A 22,071-nucleotide genomic window follows, 5' to 3' on the forward strand; every position below is an offset into this window, starting at 1 on the left:
AACAACTTGAATGTCACTATACCATTCCATTGCTTGTGATGTGGTTGGCACATGATGATGCCCGTACGCCGCCCGGGCGATTCAGTAGACATAAATTGTATATTTTCTGAAAGCTGATGATGTGAGGATGCCATTTCACCCCCATGTTGAGGGGGCACAAGACTTAGTTTTCTTAGCTCAACAACTTGACAACAATGTCTAATTAATTAACAACCTAATAAACAATAAATAATACTATACAAATCATAACACATAAGAAGCTTCATAAACTAAACGTATTTTTGAACATTTAACCAGTTTTTTCCTAATAAATTATTTATTTCACATTTATAATATTTATAATTATTTATTTCATATTCACATGTTATAGGGTTAGTCAAATCAAAAGTTTGTTTCATTATTCTGAACGATCTCCATTAAACCCAATGTGGTTAGCGGGACTTTTATTTTGAAAAAATGGCTAACTCTTAGCCGCCTTTGCTAGCAATAGATACATCCGGCACGAACATTCTATTTTCGCTAGGTTCACGCTGCTGGTTTTTCCCACCTACTGGTTTCCGTGCGCGTGCTCGCGTTGCTCACCGCAGCTGCAGGAGTTGTCAAACATTCACAAACAAGTTGTTTTGGACGTATTTGAAGTCGCATTTCATATCTACGCCATGATCACCATATTAACAATAAAGCAATTATTGTGTATCTTGATTGGGATTCAAATGAAAGCAAAGCAGGTTACTTTATTAACTGAACTTTAAGACGTAGGTCTATTATTTCAAATCAAATTTCAAAAGATGTGCAGCAGACCTGAGGCAACACAATATATTCTTCAGAAATCTAGCTGTTAAAGTGAAATAAATGCTACCGCAGAAGTGCGTGCACAAAATGTAGGCCTACACTATAAAGGGCATGACAAACAGAAAATATTATATTCATACTATATTAATTATCTTTGAGTTCAGTTGAAAATAAGGACGTTTTCAACATGAGTGCATTGCCATTTTATAGGCCTACAGTCTATGGTGCACCGTCACTTGCCGCACACGTCAGCGCCGAAGTTTTTAACAGGCAAACAATGGATTTTATGGAGCAGCGTCGACCAAATATAACTGAATTGTGATTTACACGGCGGCAAAGTGCGATGCTGGTGTGCGGAGTTGTATTGAAAACAATGGAATCTAATGTAAATGAATGTCGAAAGCAGAGTGCATCGCGAATAGTAGCAGCCAAAGAGGAATGTTGATAACAGAACAAGTGACGGTGAAAGAATCTTTGGCGGCACACATTTAATGCGTCAGCCTAGGCTACTACCAGAGAATGTCTAATAAGGGCCGGCTCGTAAGCCCAAACAAGTGTGTGCAGCATGCCTTCACGTAGCCTACTAACGGCGCATCATCATAAAGATGCATTTAATCTGCATCACGCCCCATTTTAGAGGAAAACAAGTTAACAATATATTATTGATTCCAATGGGAAAGACAGCTAGTAATCACACGTTGACGTTACATCTATTTACAGGACATTCAATCATTTTACTAACACGGCAGTTATGAAGAATTATCTTTATGTAACTTACTCATGTCGAAACTATGTACATTACCAACCTAATTTGTTTGCAATACCCCATGTTGAGAACAAATTTAGCATGTACATGTACACTTACCATAATATCCCATGCAAAACGGTTAGCTTGCTAGCTAGCTAACTGTGGAACTTCAGTATAACATAGCCAATTATCTCACCTAGTTGTAGGAAATCGGCTAAGTTCATATTACAAGTAATAGAATGAATGTGTGACTTATGTTTAGTTGATGTTATGACATGTAAAGTTAAGCTTGCTGAACTTAGTTATAGTCAGCCACGGGCAGTTTGAGTGTGCCTATCAATACATTTGTGACACTCCTGTAAACTAGAAAGAGTAAACCATAGGAACATGGTCACATTAATCCCATAAACACACAGATAACTCTTACACCAACTTTATTTTGTGCCTTTTATTTGTTTCAAGATTTAGTAAGTATAAGCCCTTTTCGCTCCCCACTTGCAGCATAGGTTTCCATTATATCAGTCATCTTTTCCCTAAAAGGTGGCAGCACATACAACGTTCCATTCTATTTGTCAGTGCGTGTTGTTTAGTTTCCGGTCTAGCTAAATCCAGTGTGGTGTTGTAGTTGTTCTAACGTTACTAGTTGTTGCAACAGCATGTGAAAAAACTACAAAGTTTGTTTAACCAAAAAGAATGTTAATCTCGCGTTAAAACAATTGACACCGTTAATAACGCGTTTAACTGACAGCACTAATAGAAAGTGCACTAGTGCCAGCTTGTCCCTCCAGGGATTACACAGCAAGATGAAGTAGGTGTGTGTGTGTGCGTGTGTTCCTCAGTTCATTGTACGGATAGCCACAATGTTAATTAACCAGTGTAATGGCCCACTTTTGAATGGACTGTGTCCTCTCTGATTAAGTGTAGAAAAATATATCAATACATTGACTATGAGCCTATAACACAACTGGTCTGACTACCCATTATTTTTAAATGTACTAAATTATGCTTCTGCCTTTTCCTACTCGCAGGCCGTGATGGGAATACCACTTTATAAATGAATGACGTCATTCTAGAGTAGGACCTGATGGGTTAATCAACCAAACTATTTAAGGTTATGGTTGAGGTGAATTTACCTGATGAAGGTCTAAGACCCAAAACTAAATAAATAATTGCTTGCGAAATGGTCAGTGTGCAGGATTCTTTCTAACCTCCTGATCTGCGACATTTGGTCCTATCCAACGCACTTGTCCAACAAAAGAGGTGTGCAAAAAGCCTTCATATATATATAATACACACATATATAAATATTTTTACCTGTTTAAAGAGGTTTGTCTCTGCGATTGACTTTTGATAAAAACAAAGTAGTTAATTTGCATTCATGCGTTTTGAATTTAATTTTGCGCTACGGCGTTGATGATGCTAACCTCTAGTGAACGCCGAGCTGAACTGTCATTCGGCCACATGTTGTGCTGCAACAATCTAGTTTGTTCAGATTTGCGTGCAAGTACAGAGGAGAGGAATGGCTCTGTGTCTGTGTGTGTTGTGTGTGCGTGTGTAGAAAATATAAATACAAAATAGAAACGTATAAGTTAGGCCTAAGAATTATTGCAGGTTTACAAGGCTGGAAGTTCAACACATATGGGCCTACTTATGTGAATGAAGTAGCTCAATAAAAAATATTTAATTCATATCAATTCATGCATCAAGTAATGTCAACCTAACATATGCCTGGGTTCCAGGAAAGAACAGTTTATGTGTAATTTATCTAATATTGTGTTGCAACCAGCCAATCATTGACTGATATACCACTGTTGCTAGGCGGCTCCCATGGTGAAAGGGTCCTCTTAAAACATTGAAAATCACAGAATGATCGCACTCCAAAAATCTTTTCTTGCTTTTAATCCATTCAGCAACAGGGGTTAACAAACAAACGTTTCGGCCTGATGGCCTTCGTCAGTGTGACACCTGTCCTCATTAGCTCCGTATGAAGTCAACAGGCGCTCTGACACATCAGGCCTCACCGGCCGTTTATCAGTCGGAGCGCTTGGTGTCTCCAAAGTGCAACACAACATATCGTATACACTCAGAAAACGCAACACCACATATCTTATATACTCAGACAATGATAAACACATGGCAGACAACAAAATGTAAGATATACTCAGAATGACACAATTTCACAGAAATGACAATAAGTCAAAGTCTTCATTCAATCCATCTGGTGACCTAGAACGTTGGCGATACATCCAGAAAGCCTCCCTCTGAAGAAGCTTTCTGTCTATATCTCCTCCTCTGCGAGGTTTCTGTACGTGTTCTATACCAGTGCACTTATATGGCGAGCCAAACAAATCAAAAGCCTGGCCAACACAGACACCACCCATTCAGTTGCACTTTGTGCTATTGAGTCAAGCTGCGCTAACCTAAGACCATCGCGCGCTGTCCAATGTTACAACTGCGCTATCGAGTTGGCCGACACCACCTATTCAATCTGCGCTAACATAACCACAGACCATCGCGCGCTATCCAACAACTGCGCTATCGAGTTGTTTTGTTAATTTGTTTTGTTTTTGTTTAGATCTCCGAGGTCTAATGTAACATTTTAAGTGCATAATAGACAGGGGGACGGAGAGCTTCTGTTTTTTATCTGATCGTGAGTGGTATGACACAAATACGCGTGCTGCCGCACCCCCACTTCCCACGGCTATGAGTGAGCATAAATCAGCCATTCGTAGGAATGACATAACTTCACCGGTAGCAAGACACTTCATAGAAAAGAATCACACTTTAGAAGATCTTAAGTGTATGGGAGGCCAAACAATTCAAAAGCTTAAGCAAAAAAGGACACCACCCATCCAGCTGGACGGAGCTAGCGACCCAATTGGGCAGCGCGGCGCTATCTGTTCGAACTAAGTTTATGCAAAACAGGACACCACCCATCTAGCTGAACATAGCGAGAGATCCAACTGGGCGGCGTAGCGCTATCCATATTGGAACGTTTGACCATAGCGAGAGATCCAACTGGGTGGCGCGGCGCTATCCACATTGGAACGTTTGGGCGGCGCGGCGCTATCCACATTGGAATGTTTGAACATAGCGAGAGATCCAACTGGGCTGCGCGGCGCTATCCATATTGGAACGTTTGAAATGAATTAATAAAAAAAGATTACAAAATCTTTTCTAAAACGGTTACTATACACATAGTAAAATGTCATAAGAAATAAAGTTACAATAACGACAAATTGAATGGTTTATTCATAGATAATCATTCATTGTTTCACCAAGAAATATTTCCTCTATCAGAGTGGTTGCCAAGCAACGCCTAGACTCATTCATAACTTCAAAGACTGGAACTAATCAGTTTTAGGCTAAATTAATTTGGTAAACAACTCTGAACTCACACTACAGTATACTGACTTTGCACACATTCACTCCTCAGCACTCTCAAACATTTCCAAACTCTGAACTCACACTATACTGACTTTGCACTCATTCACTCCCCAGCACTCATGACCCCCCCCCCCCCATACACACACCTACAAGACTTTTAGCTCTTTTACATCCCTCTCCATATGCTACAGACCTTTTATTTATTTTCTTATTTCATCACACGTCAAAACACACACACACACACACACACACATATCTGACTTTCTCCAACTTTTGCACATCTCCATAGAACTTTTTATTTATTATTTTTGATAAAAATAAGAATATTTATCCTATATGTGACTCATCAGACACACCTCTTTTTATAGTCACTGTATGCACACTGTATTTTATATGAATATTTTGTACAAAAAATACATTATATCCTATATGAATGGTCCTCTTTTTTCAATACCTCCCAAGTCATGTGATCTAGTGACTCCAAACCAATGCAGAATAGTTATCCTATATGGGACTCATCGGGCACACCTCTTTTTATGATCACTGTATGCACACTGTATTTTTTATGAATATTTTAAAGAAAATACATTATTTCATATTAGAAACAGTCTCATTTTTTTCAATACCTCCCAGGTCATGTGACCTAGTGACTCCAAACCAATGCAGAATAGTTATCCTATATGGGACTCATCAGACACACCTCTTTTTATAGTCACTATATGCACACAATATTTTATATGAATATTTTAAAGAAAATACCTTATTTCCCATAAGAAATGGTCTCCTTTTTTTCAATACCTCCCAAGCCATGTGACCTAGTGACTCCAAACCAATGCAGCATATTTATCCTATATGGGACTCATCAGACACAACTCTTTTTATAGTCACTGTACTTTATATGAATATTTTGTAAAAAAAAATACATTATATCCTATATGAATGGTCCTCTTTTTTCAATACCTCCCAAGTCATGTGATCTAGTGACTCCAAACCAATGCAGAATAGTTATCCTATATGGGACTCATCGGGCACACCTCTTTTTATGATCACTGTATGCACACTGTATTTTTTATGAATATTTTAAAGAAAATACATTATTTCATATAAGAAACAGTCTCCTTTTTTCAATACCTCCCAGGTCATGTGACCTAGTGACTCCAAAGAAATTCAGAATAGTTATCCTATATGGGACTCATCAGACACGCCTCTTTTTATAGCGATAGTATGCACGCTGTATTTTATATGATTTTTTAAAAAGAAAATACATTATTTCATATAAGAAACAGACTCATTTTTTTCAATACCTCCCAAGCCATATGACCTAGTGACTCCAAACCAATGCAGAATAGTTGTCCTTTATGAGACTCATCAGACACACCTCTTTTTATAGTCACTGTTTACACGCTGTATTTTATATGAATATTTTAAAGAAAATACATTATTTTCCATATGGTCTCCTGTTTTTTCAATACCTCCCAAGTCATGTGACCTAAGGACTCCAAACCAATGCAGAATAGTTATCCTATATGGGACTAATCAGACCCACCTCTTTTTATAGCGACTGTATGCACGCTGTATTTGATATGAATTTTTTAAAGAAAATACATTATTTCATATAAGAAACAGACTCCTTTTTTTCAATACCTCCCAAGCCATATGACCTAGTGACTTCAAACCAATGCAGAATAATTATCCTATATGGGACTCATCAGACACACCTCTTTTTATAGTCATTGTATGCACACTGTATTTTATATGAATATTTTAAAGAAAATACATTATTTGCCATTATGAATGGTCTCCTTTTTTCAATACCTCGCAAGCTTTTTTCTCGCTAGACATCACAGATCAACATAGAACTGTTCTGCTATGTGATACTAATCAGACACATGTCAATGTGAAATAATATTTTGCATGAACTATTATATTTAATTTTTTTTAAAGAATCATATTTATTTCCTATGGAAAACAGCTTTTTGCTCAATAGCTGCCATATAAGGGGTCCTAGACAACACAGATCAATACAGAACTGTTCTGCAATGGGGTACTTATCAGACACACCTCAATATGAAAAATGATTTGGCATCTACTATTATATGGAAGGTATTGAGAAAACACAGGAAGCAAATGTGTACTATAAAATAGTATGTGCAAAAATTATATTAATTTAAAGTGTGTCTGATTAGTCCCATAAAGGATATTCTGCATTGGTTTGGTGTCCCTACGTCACTTCCCTTGGGGGGGGGGGTATTGAAAAAGGAGACCATTCCTTATAGGAAACGATGAATTTTCTTTAAAATATTAATATAAAATACAATGTGCATACAGTGACCATAAAAAGAGGTGTGTCTGATGAGTCCCATATAGGATAACTATTCTGCATTGGTTTGGAGTCCTTAGGTCAAATGGCTTGGGAGGTATTAAAAAAAGGAGACCATTCTTTGTGGGAAATAATGTATTTTCTTTAATATATTCATATAAAATACAGCGTGCATACAGTCGTTATAAAAAGAGGTGTGTCTGAGTCCCATATAGGATAACTATTCTGCATTGGTTTGGAGTCACTAGGTCATATGGCTTTGGAGGTATTGAAAAAAAGGATTCTGTTTCTTATATGAAATAATGTATTTTCTTTAAAATATTCATATAAAATACAGTGTGCATACAGTGACTATAAAAATAGTTGTGCCCGATGAGTCCCATATAGGATAACTATTCTGCATTGGTTTGGAGTCACTAGGTCACATGACCTGGGAGGTATTGAAAAAAAGGAGACTGTTTCTTATATGAAATAATGTTTTTTCTTTAAAATATTAATATAATATCTGTCTGATGAGTCCCATATAGGATAACTATTTTGTATTGGTTTGGAGTCACTAGGTCACATTATGTCAAAGCTATTGACAAAAAAGACTATGAAGGTAATTCAGAAGGTACTTTTTAGACGGTCCCTAAGGTCGGCTGGGAGCAAGTAGACAGGTCATCTGTTTGTGCATTGTCTGCAAACACGGGGTGAAACCGGCCGCATATTTTTTTTTTTATATCTGTCGAATATCCAAATATCAAATATCAAACTAACTTCACCTCGGTTGTTATGCATATGTTTTGAGTCAATGTGTTCTGTCTAACATGCGATAGGGTCCTTAGCCTGTTTTGACACCCATGTCAGAAGCGTCAATAATTATTAAGTTTTATTAATGTTGGTGTTCAACAGTTTTATATTTCACGTGTTCACCGTTGATTTCGGTGCAAGGCTACAGCAACTTTGTTACCTTACTAGTGTAGCGTCAGATAGCAGACGGTTACTTTGTTTGCGTTAGTATCAATCTGTGGTTTGCGACATTTTTTCTGTAGTGTAGCCATAATGTTCTTGACAGTGATGTATGCCTGTGCTGTGTGTCATGCAATGCCAGTATGCTGTTGTCCAATAACAGAGAAAGGCGTTTAAATAAAATACAATAACTTTTTTACCATTTCAATAAAGCCTATTTTTCCTGGCAAACTACACCCCCCCCCCCCCCCCCCCCCCCCCTAGAACTTTATTAGTAGAATAAGAAAGATGCCTCCTTATCTTGTTTGACCTGATAGCACATCCATAATTTACTGTATTGAGTTTACAGACCACTATATTTTCACTCTTCCAACAGCAAAAAGTGCCATTGCAACGTATTTTGAACAGGTTAAAAAACACAGAGAGCAACTGAAATGCCTTGAGGATGAATTACATCAGGAGGTAAGATCAGAAGGAATTGACATATATTCAAATAATTTTTTGTCATATTGTGTCCTTGCATTCTCAAGAATTGTACAGCATGGGGTCACGTTTGTAAATACATCATTTGGGTTTTCTAAATCAGGGATTAAAGTTTTCTGTTGCTATGACAGATATGTTGCTGGTGCTAGCTAAACTCAAACTGACTTTCACAGTGACAGCCATATGAATATGCCAGAGAGAGGCAGCTAAGTTAGTCATGACAAATGGGAGGGTAGCGTGTGTAGGCTAAACTCAAAAATACTAGAGAAATGTCAATAGCGACCTAGCCATTTAAGTGTGTCAAAAGAAAAGTCTGGTGTTCATGTATCCGCTAACGCTGTATTATTTCATGTATGAAGGTTATACTGTGACAGATGTTCCTTTAAGAATTGACCTGTCGCTAAGCGCCACCCTTAGAACGCTGATGAGCCAATGACAGTCCAGCCTCAACGGGACTCGGACATCAACTCGGACAACTCCATAGGAAACAACAGGGAGGAGGCATAACATGACAAATTAATGGTTATTTATGGAGTTTATTAACTCAAAAAACCCAGACGGATAACCATGGTCAAACGTTTTGCATGGGGGACGTGTGATACTGATAGCCGGTACCCCGATAGGCTAGAAAACGGGGAATATTTTCATCAACAGTAGCCTACAGGACGTCTCTCGCGTTTGTAACAGCTCGACGTAATGTAGGCTACTAAGCAAACAACGTGGGCACAGGTTCCCTGTTAAATCCCAAGATGAAAGTGCTCATTAACCAACTACTATATTCTTACTACATCAAATATTAACGTAACCTAACATATCTTAGTATCAATCTTCCACTAGCTAGCTAGCTAGCATTAACGTCAGTGGTTTTTGCACGGTGATTTGCACGGCTACTCGCCACAACTGCTTGTCACCTTGTATGTATTCTAAAGTTTTGAATACACCCCTCCATAGCATAAAGTCCATTTTGATAGCTTCTGGAGGAGAGTAAATCCTTTATCGACCAAAACGTCCTCAAAGCCTGCTTTCATATACTATCAGCTGCCATTGTCCACAATGTATTTCTAATCAAGTCTGGTTTGTTTGTCCGAGTTTTCACACCGTAACAATGGGGGGCGGGGCTTAGCGACAAGTCAATTGCGGCCGGCCGCGGCCGTTACAGGAGAATATATAGAACGGCCGTCGACGGCCGCTATGGGGTATAGAGGGTTAAGAGCCGCTAACTATCCGTAAAAGCGTACCGTCACACTTTTGTGTTTGGAATGTTGCTACCTAAGTATTCCAATTGCTGCTTAACAATGGGCTACTACTTGTTGGCTAACATGGGCTGACATTGTACATTCTCAAAGTCAAAGGTCTCTCGCAAAATCACTTTGCCACATTTTGTTATGTCCACATTTTGCAGATCTAGTTTATATTATGATTGTGTGGTCGGAATATACATGACAAAAGTATTGGGAAGACGTTTACTTACAAGAGGCTACAGAGGTTGCTAGCTTCACTGCCATTTATTGCCATATTTCTGAATGTCAGTCATTACACCAAGCACAATAAAACTAGCAAAATAAATTATTTTCTTATATTAAATGATGATGTTATTCAGTGTTAAGTCAAATCTCATGGCCACTGGTGGCTAATTACAGTGAAATGTAAGCACAGGGAATGCTAGAAACAAACTTTGTTTATTCACAAGCTATGTGTAGCTTCGAGTATCGCACGGCTCAGGGAATATCATTTACTACATTCATGACATTAAAAACTTGCCAAAAAATGCGCACATCTTTATCTTGTCCCATTATAATCAAAACTTTATTTGCGTAATAGCAGTGCATCCACCATGTCAGTCATTGCAAAACATTACAGCGACCGGAATCTCGAATTTCATTCATTCAGAAAACCATCGTAGTATTTTACAGACAGTATACAGTATACCATAAATAATATTAGATTAGTCATGGCACATTTGAAAAGGCATTTTTACATCCAATGACTACTCTGATGTGTTGAACCTGCACCTGAGGAAAGTGACTCATCTGACGAGGAGTTGCTGGACAATTTGACAGCTCTGGAGGAAGAGGCGTCGGAGGAGACCGGGAATGTCAACTGGAGGGAAGGAAACTTTCGTCCAAAAGTGTCAACTTTGCCAGGTCTTTGTCAGGGATTAGGAAGCAACCTGACAATCCGACGGAGGTGGAGTGTTTTAAAATGTTCATCACTCCCTCCACTGTGGCTACTATTATGACAGAGACCAACAGTTATGCCCAGACACTGAGGGAGAAGTTAAACTATGTTGGAAAGCTGGCAAGGTGGGTGGACACCATGGTAGCTGAATTGTACCTCTTTTTGGCTGTGCTAGTTCTCATGGGTCTAGTTAAAAAGAACATCAGAGATTACTGGACCACAAATCCCCTGCTATCCACACCATTCTTTGCCACTGTGTTCTCTCAGGACCACTACCTCTTGCTACTTAGAGCTCTTCATTTCACCAGCATGACCTCAACTAACCCCCTCCAAAAAAATTAGATCTGTTTTGACCCCAATTATCACATCTTTCAGCCAGATTTTTTTTATCCCCACCAAGACCTTTGTATTGACGATGATGAAGTGGAAAGGGCGGCTATCCTTCAAACAGTACATTCCATCAAAACAACATTGATTTGGTATCAAACTGTTTGTGTTGTGTGATGTAAAGACAGGATATGTTCACGGGGAAATCAACAGATATCACCATGTCTGAGGGTGTGGGGATTTCTGGGTCAGTTCTGACACTGCTGGAGCCTTTTCTTGATAAGGGTCACATTCTATATGTGGATAACTGGTACACTAGTCCTGCCCTTTTTAATTTTCTTTTGCAGCGTACAACTGGTGCCTGTGGTACTGTTAGAGCCAACAGTAAAGACATTTCCCTAAAAAAATGTCTAAAGGTGATGCTGCATTTTTTAATAATGGACAAATGCTGGCTGTGAAATACCATGATAGGTGTGATGTGTATGTTTTGTCCACTGTGCACTCCGGAGACATGGTACCAAAGGGCAAAGTGGACTATGCCACAGGACAAGCAGTGGTGAAGCCAGTCTGTGTGGTGGAATATAACAAGAAAATGGGCTATCTGGATAATTTAGATAAACACCTTTGTTGACTGTGCTTGAAAGTCCTTCAACTGGTACAAGAAGCTGTGTTTTTATGTGCTGGATGTGGCTGTTTTCAACAGCAATGTGATCCACCGTGAATTGACCAGGCAAGAGATGACATGCATGGTTTAGGGAGAACTTGGCACGTCAGTTGCTGGAGGAATTCCACACTACGAGGAGGTCTTCAAGTGGTGGCTGTCCAACACTTGACAACCCAGTCTGTCTCACTGCTCGCCCCTTCCCATCACTGGTGACACACAGACATCTCAGCAGGGTATTCATACAAGGAGGCGTTGCAGGGTCTGCCAGACAACAACCAGGCGTCAACAGCTGCAGAAGGCCACCAAGCACATGTGTTGTCCCCTGTGAACCACTGTGTGTGACTCCCTGTTTTGAGGAATACTGCACCCTTAAGCATTACTGAGTGTCTCCTCATGTCAGGAAAAGACAAAAAAAAATACATAGTTAATATTTCAATAACAAATGAAACTTTTTGTTCCTGTTCCTCTGTGTGTGTTCATGTCTACGTGAGGGCACATGTGTTTGCCAAATGGGCCTACCAATAAATGGCTTCAATGTTCTTGAATTAATCTGACTGTTTTTACCTTGTTTCCAAATTTTAAAACTAAAACATCATTTATCAGAGACTGAAACCCCTAGGTTCAGAAAGTAAAATGATCATACTGTGTACATTGTGTTCATTCAAAACAGGTAATTTCTTTTCATGGCTCGTCTGCCTGGTTTTGGCAAGATTTGTAGTGCAGTGCCTTTAGAAAAAAGAGTAAATGTCAAAATTCTTCAAACAAATTGTACTTTCATGAACACAGATGCATTGGGGACACAGTACATTCTATTCCAAAGCAAAACAATTGGGCAAAGTCATCAAAACTTAAATAATAATAATGATATTTCATAGAAAGTCAGAAATGCCATGTTCAAAGAAATAGCAGCGTTGCCATCTTTCCTTGGAAACTCAAAAATGTACTGTACAAACTAAGAAATTCTTGATAAGTGAACTTGGCTGAGTATCCTAAACTAATATTTTGTTGCAAAACCACGGTTTCTGATAACTGCTTCACATCTGTGGTGCATGGAGTCAACCAACTTCTGGCATCGTTCAACAGGTATTGCAGCCCAGGTTAATTGTACTGTATTCCACAATTCCTCTTTGTTTCTTGGTTTTGCCTCATGCACTGCACTTTTTATGTCAGCCCACAAGTTTTCTATGGGATTAAGGTCCGGGGATTGTGTTGGCCACTCCATCAGTTGAATCCTGTTCATATGGAACCATGCTTTTGCTCACTTGCTGGTGTGTTTCGGGTCATTATCTCGTTGAAAGGTCCACCTCAAAGGCATTTCCTCTTCAGCATGACCTCTTCCAGTATGTCAGACGCCCTGCAAACACCGAATTCAAGCCACAGTACTCAGTGAAGGCAATTAAGCATGGTGGTGCAAGCATCATGATATGGGGATGTTTCTCCTACTACGGTGTTGGTCCTATTTACCGCATACCAGGGATCATGGATCAGAAATTTCCTCTTCAGCATATGGCAGCATGACCTCTTCCAGTATCCTGATGTACTCGAACTGATCCATGATCCCTGGTATGCGGTAAATAGGAAAAAGTACATGTAGCCTACATGTAGGCCTACCATTTGCCTATTAACCATTAGCCTACAGGCTGCAAAAACAAGGTTGCTGTTTTGTCCCACAATGGCCCACAACCTGATCTGATGTGTGAAGCTGTTCTTGGCTGGCTACTGTCATGGAAATAAGCGGTCATTGATTCAGTGGATTATAGGGAGGGGAGTGGCGGTGTTTTTAGCACGTCTTCTGAAGCGCAAAAGTCAGCCTCATATGAGGGGGGTGGTAGGCTCCAGCACTGGGGTTGGTGGCTCCCAGCTGAAACAGTTTTTAATTTAGGTACAACAGCACGTTATTTGGGTGCACCTGACATTTTTGAGATGTTTATGTGGCAGATTCAAGAGGGGAAAGTTGTAGCTGACTACGCCACCTAGGTTATTTGTCACCACTAGGAAATAACACATCACCAATTCACACAAACCTTCCTAATTGGCAACACAGGTTCGACACATGCAGGGCAGAGAGGTTTTTAGAAAATATATATAAAAATGGAGCTACAGGATTTGACATAAAATAATAGACAGGACAGGGGTTTGATCACTGGTGAAACAGCAGAGAGAGGGAGAGAGCTATCGTCCACACACACAATTTACACTGCACTGCAAACAAGTTATGACACTTCAACACAACTCGCACTCGCACTGCAACGTGACACAAAATTCACGTCAGATACACCAGGTGAAACCAGGGAAACTAGTGCGGAAGACTCACCCACTTTCAGACTGTAACCACCCGTTTAAGGCCCCCGGTTTCTTGTGGTACAGAACTGGGACAAACAAATAACAAGACACAAAATACAATTGTTGCACAAAAGAAAGTAAACATCCAGAGACAAAACAGCAGCCCGTTGGTGACGGCAGGCAATGTACCAGGTGGCCAATCTTCTTGAACGATCAAATGTGCCGTCTCTACAAAAATACAAATGTTATAGTTACTCCATATAACTATGATAAAAACTGTGAGTAGGCAAGCATCAGAATGAAGGAGGTTACCTTCAAGCCGCACAGAATAAAATCCTAACGAGGGACCAGCCCTGTTCCAAACTGAACAAATCACGTCGCCCAGTAGCCGCAACTCCTTAGCGCAAAACAGCGATGAGCTGGCGCCACTTGGCTGTACAGCAGCCCATCAGAAAGCCAACCAGTCAGCCAAACCAGTGCATTTCGCCGACAACACCATGATCAGGTCCCCGGAAGGGGAAAAGGCAGGAGCGCTCTCACGGGAAGCACCTGCCTGCAAATATATCAGTGAAAGGCTTATGACTGGGCGGGTCTGTCAATCATGGTAATCAGTGAGAGACAGACAGCAGAGAGCAGGACCTGCTTACCCTGCCACATTTACATTAAGTATATTTTGCTTGAAACTAGGCTATACGCATCCAAAACGACTGCTGTTCGGGTGCGCGTCTGCAATATATTGGGTAGCCTACTCTTTTCACTGAATGCTTTGACAGTGCTGTGCAAATAATTATACAAATAGGGCTACATAAATTGGCTTTATTACTGCTTCTTCAGTTATGCTTCTCTGTTCAGGATCTAGAGTGAATAGAGTGGCAAATATTAAATAGGCTAAAACTTGGCTGTTTGTATAACACGGTCCAGGCAACAGTTCATATTTCATGAAAGACGCTATATCTCCATTTCTAGAAAAAAAAACAGGGATTTTGATGAAAACCAGCCACTGTTTAGCTTGGGATTTCCCAGGAACAGAGGCATGTAGAAATAAACGGTTTGTACCTACTGAGAGCTTAAAGTCTCACCTTTCAAACGAGCCATAGTATGTGTCCATAGCTATAACATAGAATATGCTGTGGCTCTACAAAAATCGTCAACAATTTGCCTTATTCACCCGGCGGCCATTACGAGGCTGAGTGGTACACTTGCCATTACACCTCAGTCCAGCAGATGGTGGTGGTAATGCACTCCGTTTGCAAACTGCTAAAAAAAAACTCACTGAAGAAGAACAGGCCAGTGAACCCTTCTTTTTCGGTGAGCTTTTTTTGGCAGTTTTTTGACCATCGACCTACACTGTGATGATGAAGGTTTTTGAGAGACTTATTAATGATGAAGGTTTTTGAGAGACTTCATAGATGATGCTTTTGAAAAGCATCATCTACTCCTCCATCCCCAACACTATTGACCCACTGCAATTTGCTTATCGATCTAATAGATCAGTGGTTCTCAACCTTTTGTCAACAAACACCCCTGACCACATCATGATTGTCTTGCCACCCCCCCCCCCCCCCTAAAAAAAAAAACTAAAAAAAACAATTGACCATGCTAAAAATATCACTGCAAATTTAACTCCAATCTTTATGATTGTCAGAATGTTGGAAGCTTATGAGCTGTATGTAACTGTATTATTCATGAGTGATGTATTCTGGTGTAGGAAAGGCCTTTCTGTTTTCTGTTGATATTTTGAATATGATTAGGCAACATAGCATTTAGTCCAGGAAGCATAGAGATAATGTCTTACACAGATCTCTGCCATCCTACAGTCACCCAGACATACTGAACTGTAAACTTGTGCTCAACCCACTAGGGGAATTAATCATACTGTAGCAATCTTATTATGATAAAAACATCTTTGGTTAAGGAAACTCCTCCAAAAAAACAACTTACACTATATCCGATCACTGTCAAATAAAACTGCCTTGGTTAATGAAATTATTACTGACAATCATATAGATGTAATGTGCCTCACTGAAACGAATACTTTCCATTAAATGAGTCTACACCTCCCTCCCATTTGACACCTGGACAAAGAATTTAGCTTTCGCTGGATTTTTGACCCAGGGACATGGTCTGAGATTGGCATTAAAAAAGGAAGCATTAAACCCAAATGACGCCATGTCTATTTCAATTGTGGGGGTGAGAAAAATATTATTTTGGGATGTTTTTTAATCAGGGGGACTTGGTGACTTTCTCAAAGTAAACGGTAACACTAAACAAAAGGCTACATTAAGATTTTGGAGGAAAAGATCAGGCAGTGTGCCGAGAGACCTGCCCCAATAGGCGACATTTGACCATTAAACCACACAATGATCCAAAACATACAGCCAAACAAGGCAAGACATGGTTAACAGAGAACGATATCAACATTTTAGAGTGGCTCAGCCATAGTGCAGACCTCTATCCATAAAAAAAGTGAGCACAAGGCCAGAGTGAGGGCAAATAATTGTTCCTGCCTCAAAACCCAGATTGCTGCTAAACGGTGAGGTCTAAAATCATTGTGGAAACATGAAGAGGCTTGGTAGGTATTATATAAACCATTTTGAGAGCTGTGATGGCAAATAAAGATAATAATAATAACTAGAAATGCAATTCTAAGGAATTACCAGTGCATGAAAATGCTAAAGTTGTGATGTAAAATACCATGTATAGTTAAAACAGATAATACAGAGATGGTTACTACAGTGATGCTAGGATAGACATGGTGGTTGCATAGCTTAATAAAAGTTGATAGTTTAAAAGTAGACTGTTTAAAAGCTGAATGTAGATAGTTTAAAAGTTGTTGATAGACAGTAGATAGTTTAAAAGTTGTTGATAGACAGTTAGTTTAATAGATAGTTTAATGATAGTTTAAAAGTAGACCGTTTAAAAGTTGAAGGTAAATAGTTTAAAAGTTGTTGACAGACTGGAAGTTTAATGAATGTTGATATTCAAATAGTTTAATGGCTGTGTATAGGTAGATATTTGACGATAACTGAAAGTTGGAATGGCTCTAATGTTTGCTAGCAGTTATGCTAAGATTTTTAACTATGCTAACCATGCTACTTAGCTAATGTTTTATAGCAATGCTAACATGCTAACCATGCTACTTAGCTAACGTTTTCTAGCAGTTTTGATAAACATGCTAACTATGTTAGCAATGCTAACCATGCTAACCATGCTACTTAGCTAACTTAACTAACGTTTCTTCCAGTAGCAGCAACTGGAATCCATGCATTTCCACGGAATTATTTTTGGAATCTGATCCCTTATCATACCTGTTCATTCGTACTAGTCGCTCGACTTATCGTGACTAAATTCAAGATGGCTGCAAACGCTAAACTTCGTGAAGATACTGTCTGTATAAATCGTCTTGTAAGTAAACTACCAGTGCTTTTTCAAAGTTCTCAATGTCTCGTTTTAAATGTCAGGGCCCTCGGAAGTCTACCAATGAAGTGTGGAGATACATTGAGCCTCGTAAATGGTGTAAAACAGTGATTTATTTGCATGGCTAGCCCGATGCCGAAGCACCACCATTGAAAAAGCTGTTGGTAGCATCGGCTAACTAGCGCCAGATTTTGAAGTGCAGGGGACAAGCCGAGATGGGCTATGAGACATACGTTCACACTCGGTATCATGTTTCAACACACTTTAGGTCAATATCACACCGGAATTCTCCTTTAAGTCTATGGGGATTTTTAAAAAGTTTTTCTTTAATAGTTTAAAAAGTATAAAAGTTTCAAAGTTGAAAAGACATACCAACCCGATCTGTTTGAAGACCTACGTTACAAAGTTTGAATGAAGTTTCTAAGTTAAACTGTTCAAGATAAATTGCGTACGGAAAAAGTGGTAAGCGGAATAATAATAATAAGAAGAAGTTGCCTAGGAAGAGCAGTACAGTGCATTTTCATGCACTGTAATAATAATAATAGTAATACATTTTATTTGTTACATAGCGCCTTTCAAAGCACCCAAGGTCACTTTACACACTAGACATTTACGCGTAAGATAAAAGATGCCAGACGGAGCGGCGTAGGTCGCCAGCGTTCCCGTGACATCAAGACAAACAAACAAATTTACAAAATAACAATGACGCACAAGACAAAAGATGCCTGATGGAGCGGCGTAATCAGCACCGTACCCGAGACACCTAACGGTAGACATACAAGACAGACAACAAACAAATTAACAAGTAATAAAATAAATAAATAAGAAATTAAAATAAAGAAAAGCCTGTGTTAACTTGTCCGACTGTCCGACTCAGTCCAATGGCAATGATATGGCATAGCTACAGCTGTGTCTTCAGATCAACCCGGAGGATTTAACGTTAACAGGCCCTACTTGTAAATAGTTAGACTGCAGTCTAGATCACTGGAAGCATAACCAAAGATCCTTGATGCTCCGCTTTAACCCTCTCTGGCATAACCGTCTGAAGTCGTGGGCGACCTTGCAGATCAGCAACTCGGTAGACTTGTAACAGTGACAGTTTGATGCTCCGAGAGATTGCAGTACTTCAACGTAGAACGTCAGCAGCTAGAAGCTAGTCTGCACAATCCAGACTCCAGGCAAGGCAGATGGCAGCTCGCAGGTCCACAGCAGCTCTACGGCCGCGGTAGATCTTTCGCAGAGTAGCATCTAGGTCCAGGTGTCCCGAGAAATCTCCTCGACCAGACAGTGAAGTGCAGCACCGCTCACGGATGGATGGATGGATGGAAGGATGTCAGTCCAGGGCAAAAGCTAACGTTAGCCATAGCAAGCTCCCAATGGACCAACGTTAACCACATCAGCCGACTTGGAAGCAGTAACGTTAAAAGGGACTAAGAATAACACAAAAATTATCAAAAATAACGTAAATAAAGAGAGAATACATTCAACTACACAGATCAATACAAAAAAATGAACATGACATTACATAAAATTGCGAACATTACATAAAAACAAACAAAAACATGATGCCAGACGGAGCGGCGTGTCTCGCCAGCGTCCCCATAACCTAGCAAGATTTTTTCAGTGATTGTTTAAAAAGGGTATAACTAATTTTGGACATGCCATTTTTCATAATAAATATTAAAAAAGATAAAAACACTTATTTTTTTGATTCAATGTTTCTACCACATTGTCCTTAAACCTTTTGGCTTGTGGCAGTGTCATTTTGAGTCAGAACAAACATATTGGTCAAAAGAAAATCAACATTAAATAAATATTTGCCAGGGATATGAATAATTTTGTTCTTCACTGTGTATGTGTGTGTATATAATATATATATATTTTTTTTTTTATTTTTTTTTTCTCTTTTCTAGGGTCATTTTCTTTCTGAGATGATTCTGCAGTGTGATCTTTTAAAAAAGAAGCAAGAACACCTAGAACACAGAAATGATGAGCTTCAGCAACAACAGCAGAGGCTCAGAAATGATCAGGTATTTTCAAACATTTGCAAGTAGTAAGTAATAGGGGTGGGAATCTATTGGCACTTCACGATTCGATTAAATTCCGATTCAGAGGCCAACGTTTAAATTCTGAAACGATTATCGATGCATCTCGATGCAACACTTTTTTTGAGTGTGCTACTCAAAGTTTGCCACTTCCGACTTTTGTGATTATCATTAAAGAAAATCAACAGATGAATTACCTTCTCTAATATTTCATTAGAGAAAAAGCTTATTTCCCGCCACTATCCTTGATCAAGCATTTGTGTTTATTATTTTTTATTTTTTCATTACTAGCCTTATTGGGTGGGGAGAAGGCTATGCCATATTCAGAAATATTATATATTTAGCCAAGTAGGCCTAAGAAACACATGTGTACAAAGTTGCACAAGTTAGGCTACAAAGTTACAAAATCAACATGCGTCATGCGCAGCTTTACTTCCACTCGCACGCATCACACCAGACCTGTTGTGCTGTATTGTGTAGCTTAAGTCTAACATGGAGCTTGACGATATTAAGAAAAGAATAAAAACAGAAGAATGAACTTTTGAGCAAGTTTGGAGGAAAGTCGGAGGTATGGAACCATTTAAAACAAGTCGTTGGCAGTGACAACATAGGTTCACTAGTTCGCCCATCGGCATGATTGCTATACTCAGTGAATAAGCTAAGCACGTGTTTGGCATGGTAGCTGGCCGTGGTCATGGAATGCCTGAAGCGGAGATCGCGATAGAGCGATGGCCGCTTGCACCCCCCAATGTAAGGAGGATGCGTAACTGGGCTATCAGTGAAATGGAGGAGTAAGGGGAGGAGGAGGGATAATTTTGCGAGCGCCGCGGCGTATGACGTATGGATAAGGAGGCCGGCTTAAATACCCTGGCGGCGGAAAACAGGTGAGTTAATTACTGTCAATCATCCCTAAGGGCTTGCTTAGCAAGTCATAGATACACTAGATGGAGTGGATGTACAGTAGGACTGATAGGCATCTGTGGACCAATGGCTCAGTATTTGATTGCTGCTCTGATAGGACAAGCATGCAGCTGTAGTAGCAGCTCCTATCCTGAATGCACAGAGTAGCGGCCTGCAGGAACATTATTTTGACAAGGATATATATTAGAGTCTGGAACCTGTGACGAGTGAAGGGTACCCTTCATCTGAGATGAAGAGAGCGGGCTAGTAGCGATGCTGAGCTGACCGATATGAGATGTAGTGTGATGGGTATGAAAGCTGAGGATCTGAGGCAGAGTTGGATATGAATAGCAGTGTCCTTTTCGGAACTGATCGGTTTAGTCTGATTGGTAGTAAACGTATAGTGTTCTGGTCTAACTCTCAAGATCTGCCATCGGGAATGAAATGAGACGAGGGGCATGTAGACTCACTACATCTCAGCAGCCCAAAGGAGGCCGGTAAGCGTGATGAAGGGTGAATCAGAGCTGTGACCTGCTACGCAAGAGTGGATCTTCGTTGCGCTTGCTCAGCGACATACGACATTCGTGTATGCATAACCGTGGGAACGATGGGTGTCAGGGTTCAGCAGAGCTGCTGCCGCGAGGGTCTCGGGGTTCAGCCGAGACGTTGCTGCATGGTCTTGGGGCTCAGCGGAGCCAGGGCTCGAAATTAACTTTTTTTTCTCAGTGTCCCGCAGCTGTCCCGAATTGTACTTGGCACTGTCCCGGACTTAAACACCAGTGTCCCAAATTTTTTCCCATTCTACATAATAAACAGCATAATAATCAGTAACTTGCATCACTTAATTAACTCATTATCCATCATGTCAGTTCTGAACAATTTATTAAACACCATTTTTATTAACATTAATCATCTGCTGTTTCACACAACACTCATTTTCAGAGATTGCGCTTTTGGGTCTTTTTTGAGGTTGCACTAGGCGCTCTCATCGTCCATCGTTTTGACAGACAGGGTTGTAAATCATTCCGTCAATAATCTATTTTCATGTGTCTTTAATTTCAATGTCAGTTTGGTGTGATGTCATGGCCACAGATCTCAGTGAAAACAATAAGTACCGTGGGAAATTACCACAAAGCTGTCAGATAGGCTACTCTCCTCCTGCCGCACTCTCACCCTCTTGTGCACACTCAAATGCGTTCCCAATTAAATGAAGTAGCAAAACGTAGTTAGATCTGCTGCAACTATGTATCTCGATGTAACAAGCTGTTTTGACATTGTAAACGTTCTCTAAAAAGAGTGTAAAGCAGTTTGCAGTAGCCTAAAGTTAACCACAACATTGTCTATCGCTGGAAAAAATAGCGAGCAGCCTATGATAACCTAATTAAATGCTTGGCAGTCCGGATTAAAGTGCGTGGCGGGCCGGATCTATGATAAACTGGCGGGCCGCAGTTTGGACACCCCTAGCCTTAGAACTGCCACAGCAAAATGTCAAATGCTAACTTAAATAACTGTTTTCATTGTTATAGGCTACCTTGCAACACTATCGTTTTGTCAAATGACAGTTGCAGTAGGCTAT

The 22,071-nt window shown here is 39.9% G+C and overlaps 1 protein-coding gene across 3 annotated transcripts in view; it reads left to right on the top strand.

Moving 5' to 3' along the window:
* LOC121685498 overlaps positions 1-22,071 on the top strand; it is an 85,876-nt gene that overhangs the window by 10,741 nt on the left and 53,064 nt on the right. For all 3 annotated transcript variants that reach the window (XM_042066082.1, XM_042066084.1, XM_042066083.1), the window contains exons 2-3: positions 8,575-8,660; positions 19,464-19,580. In XM_042066082.1, the coding sequence (XP_041922016.1) occupies positions 8,575-8,660; positions 19,464-19,580 (203 nt within the window). The remainder of the gene's footprint in view (positions 1-8,574; positions 8,661-19,463; positions 19,581-22,071) is intronic.

The sequence above is a fragment of the Alosa sapidissima genome, chromosome 16 (genome assembly GCF_018492685.1).
Source record: "Alosa sapidissima isolate fAloSap1 chromosome 16, fAloSap1.pri, whole genome shotgun sequence".
Lineage (NCBI taxonomy): Eukaryota > Metazoa > Chordata > Actinopteri > Clupeiformes > Clupeidae > Alosa > Alosa sapidissima.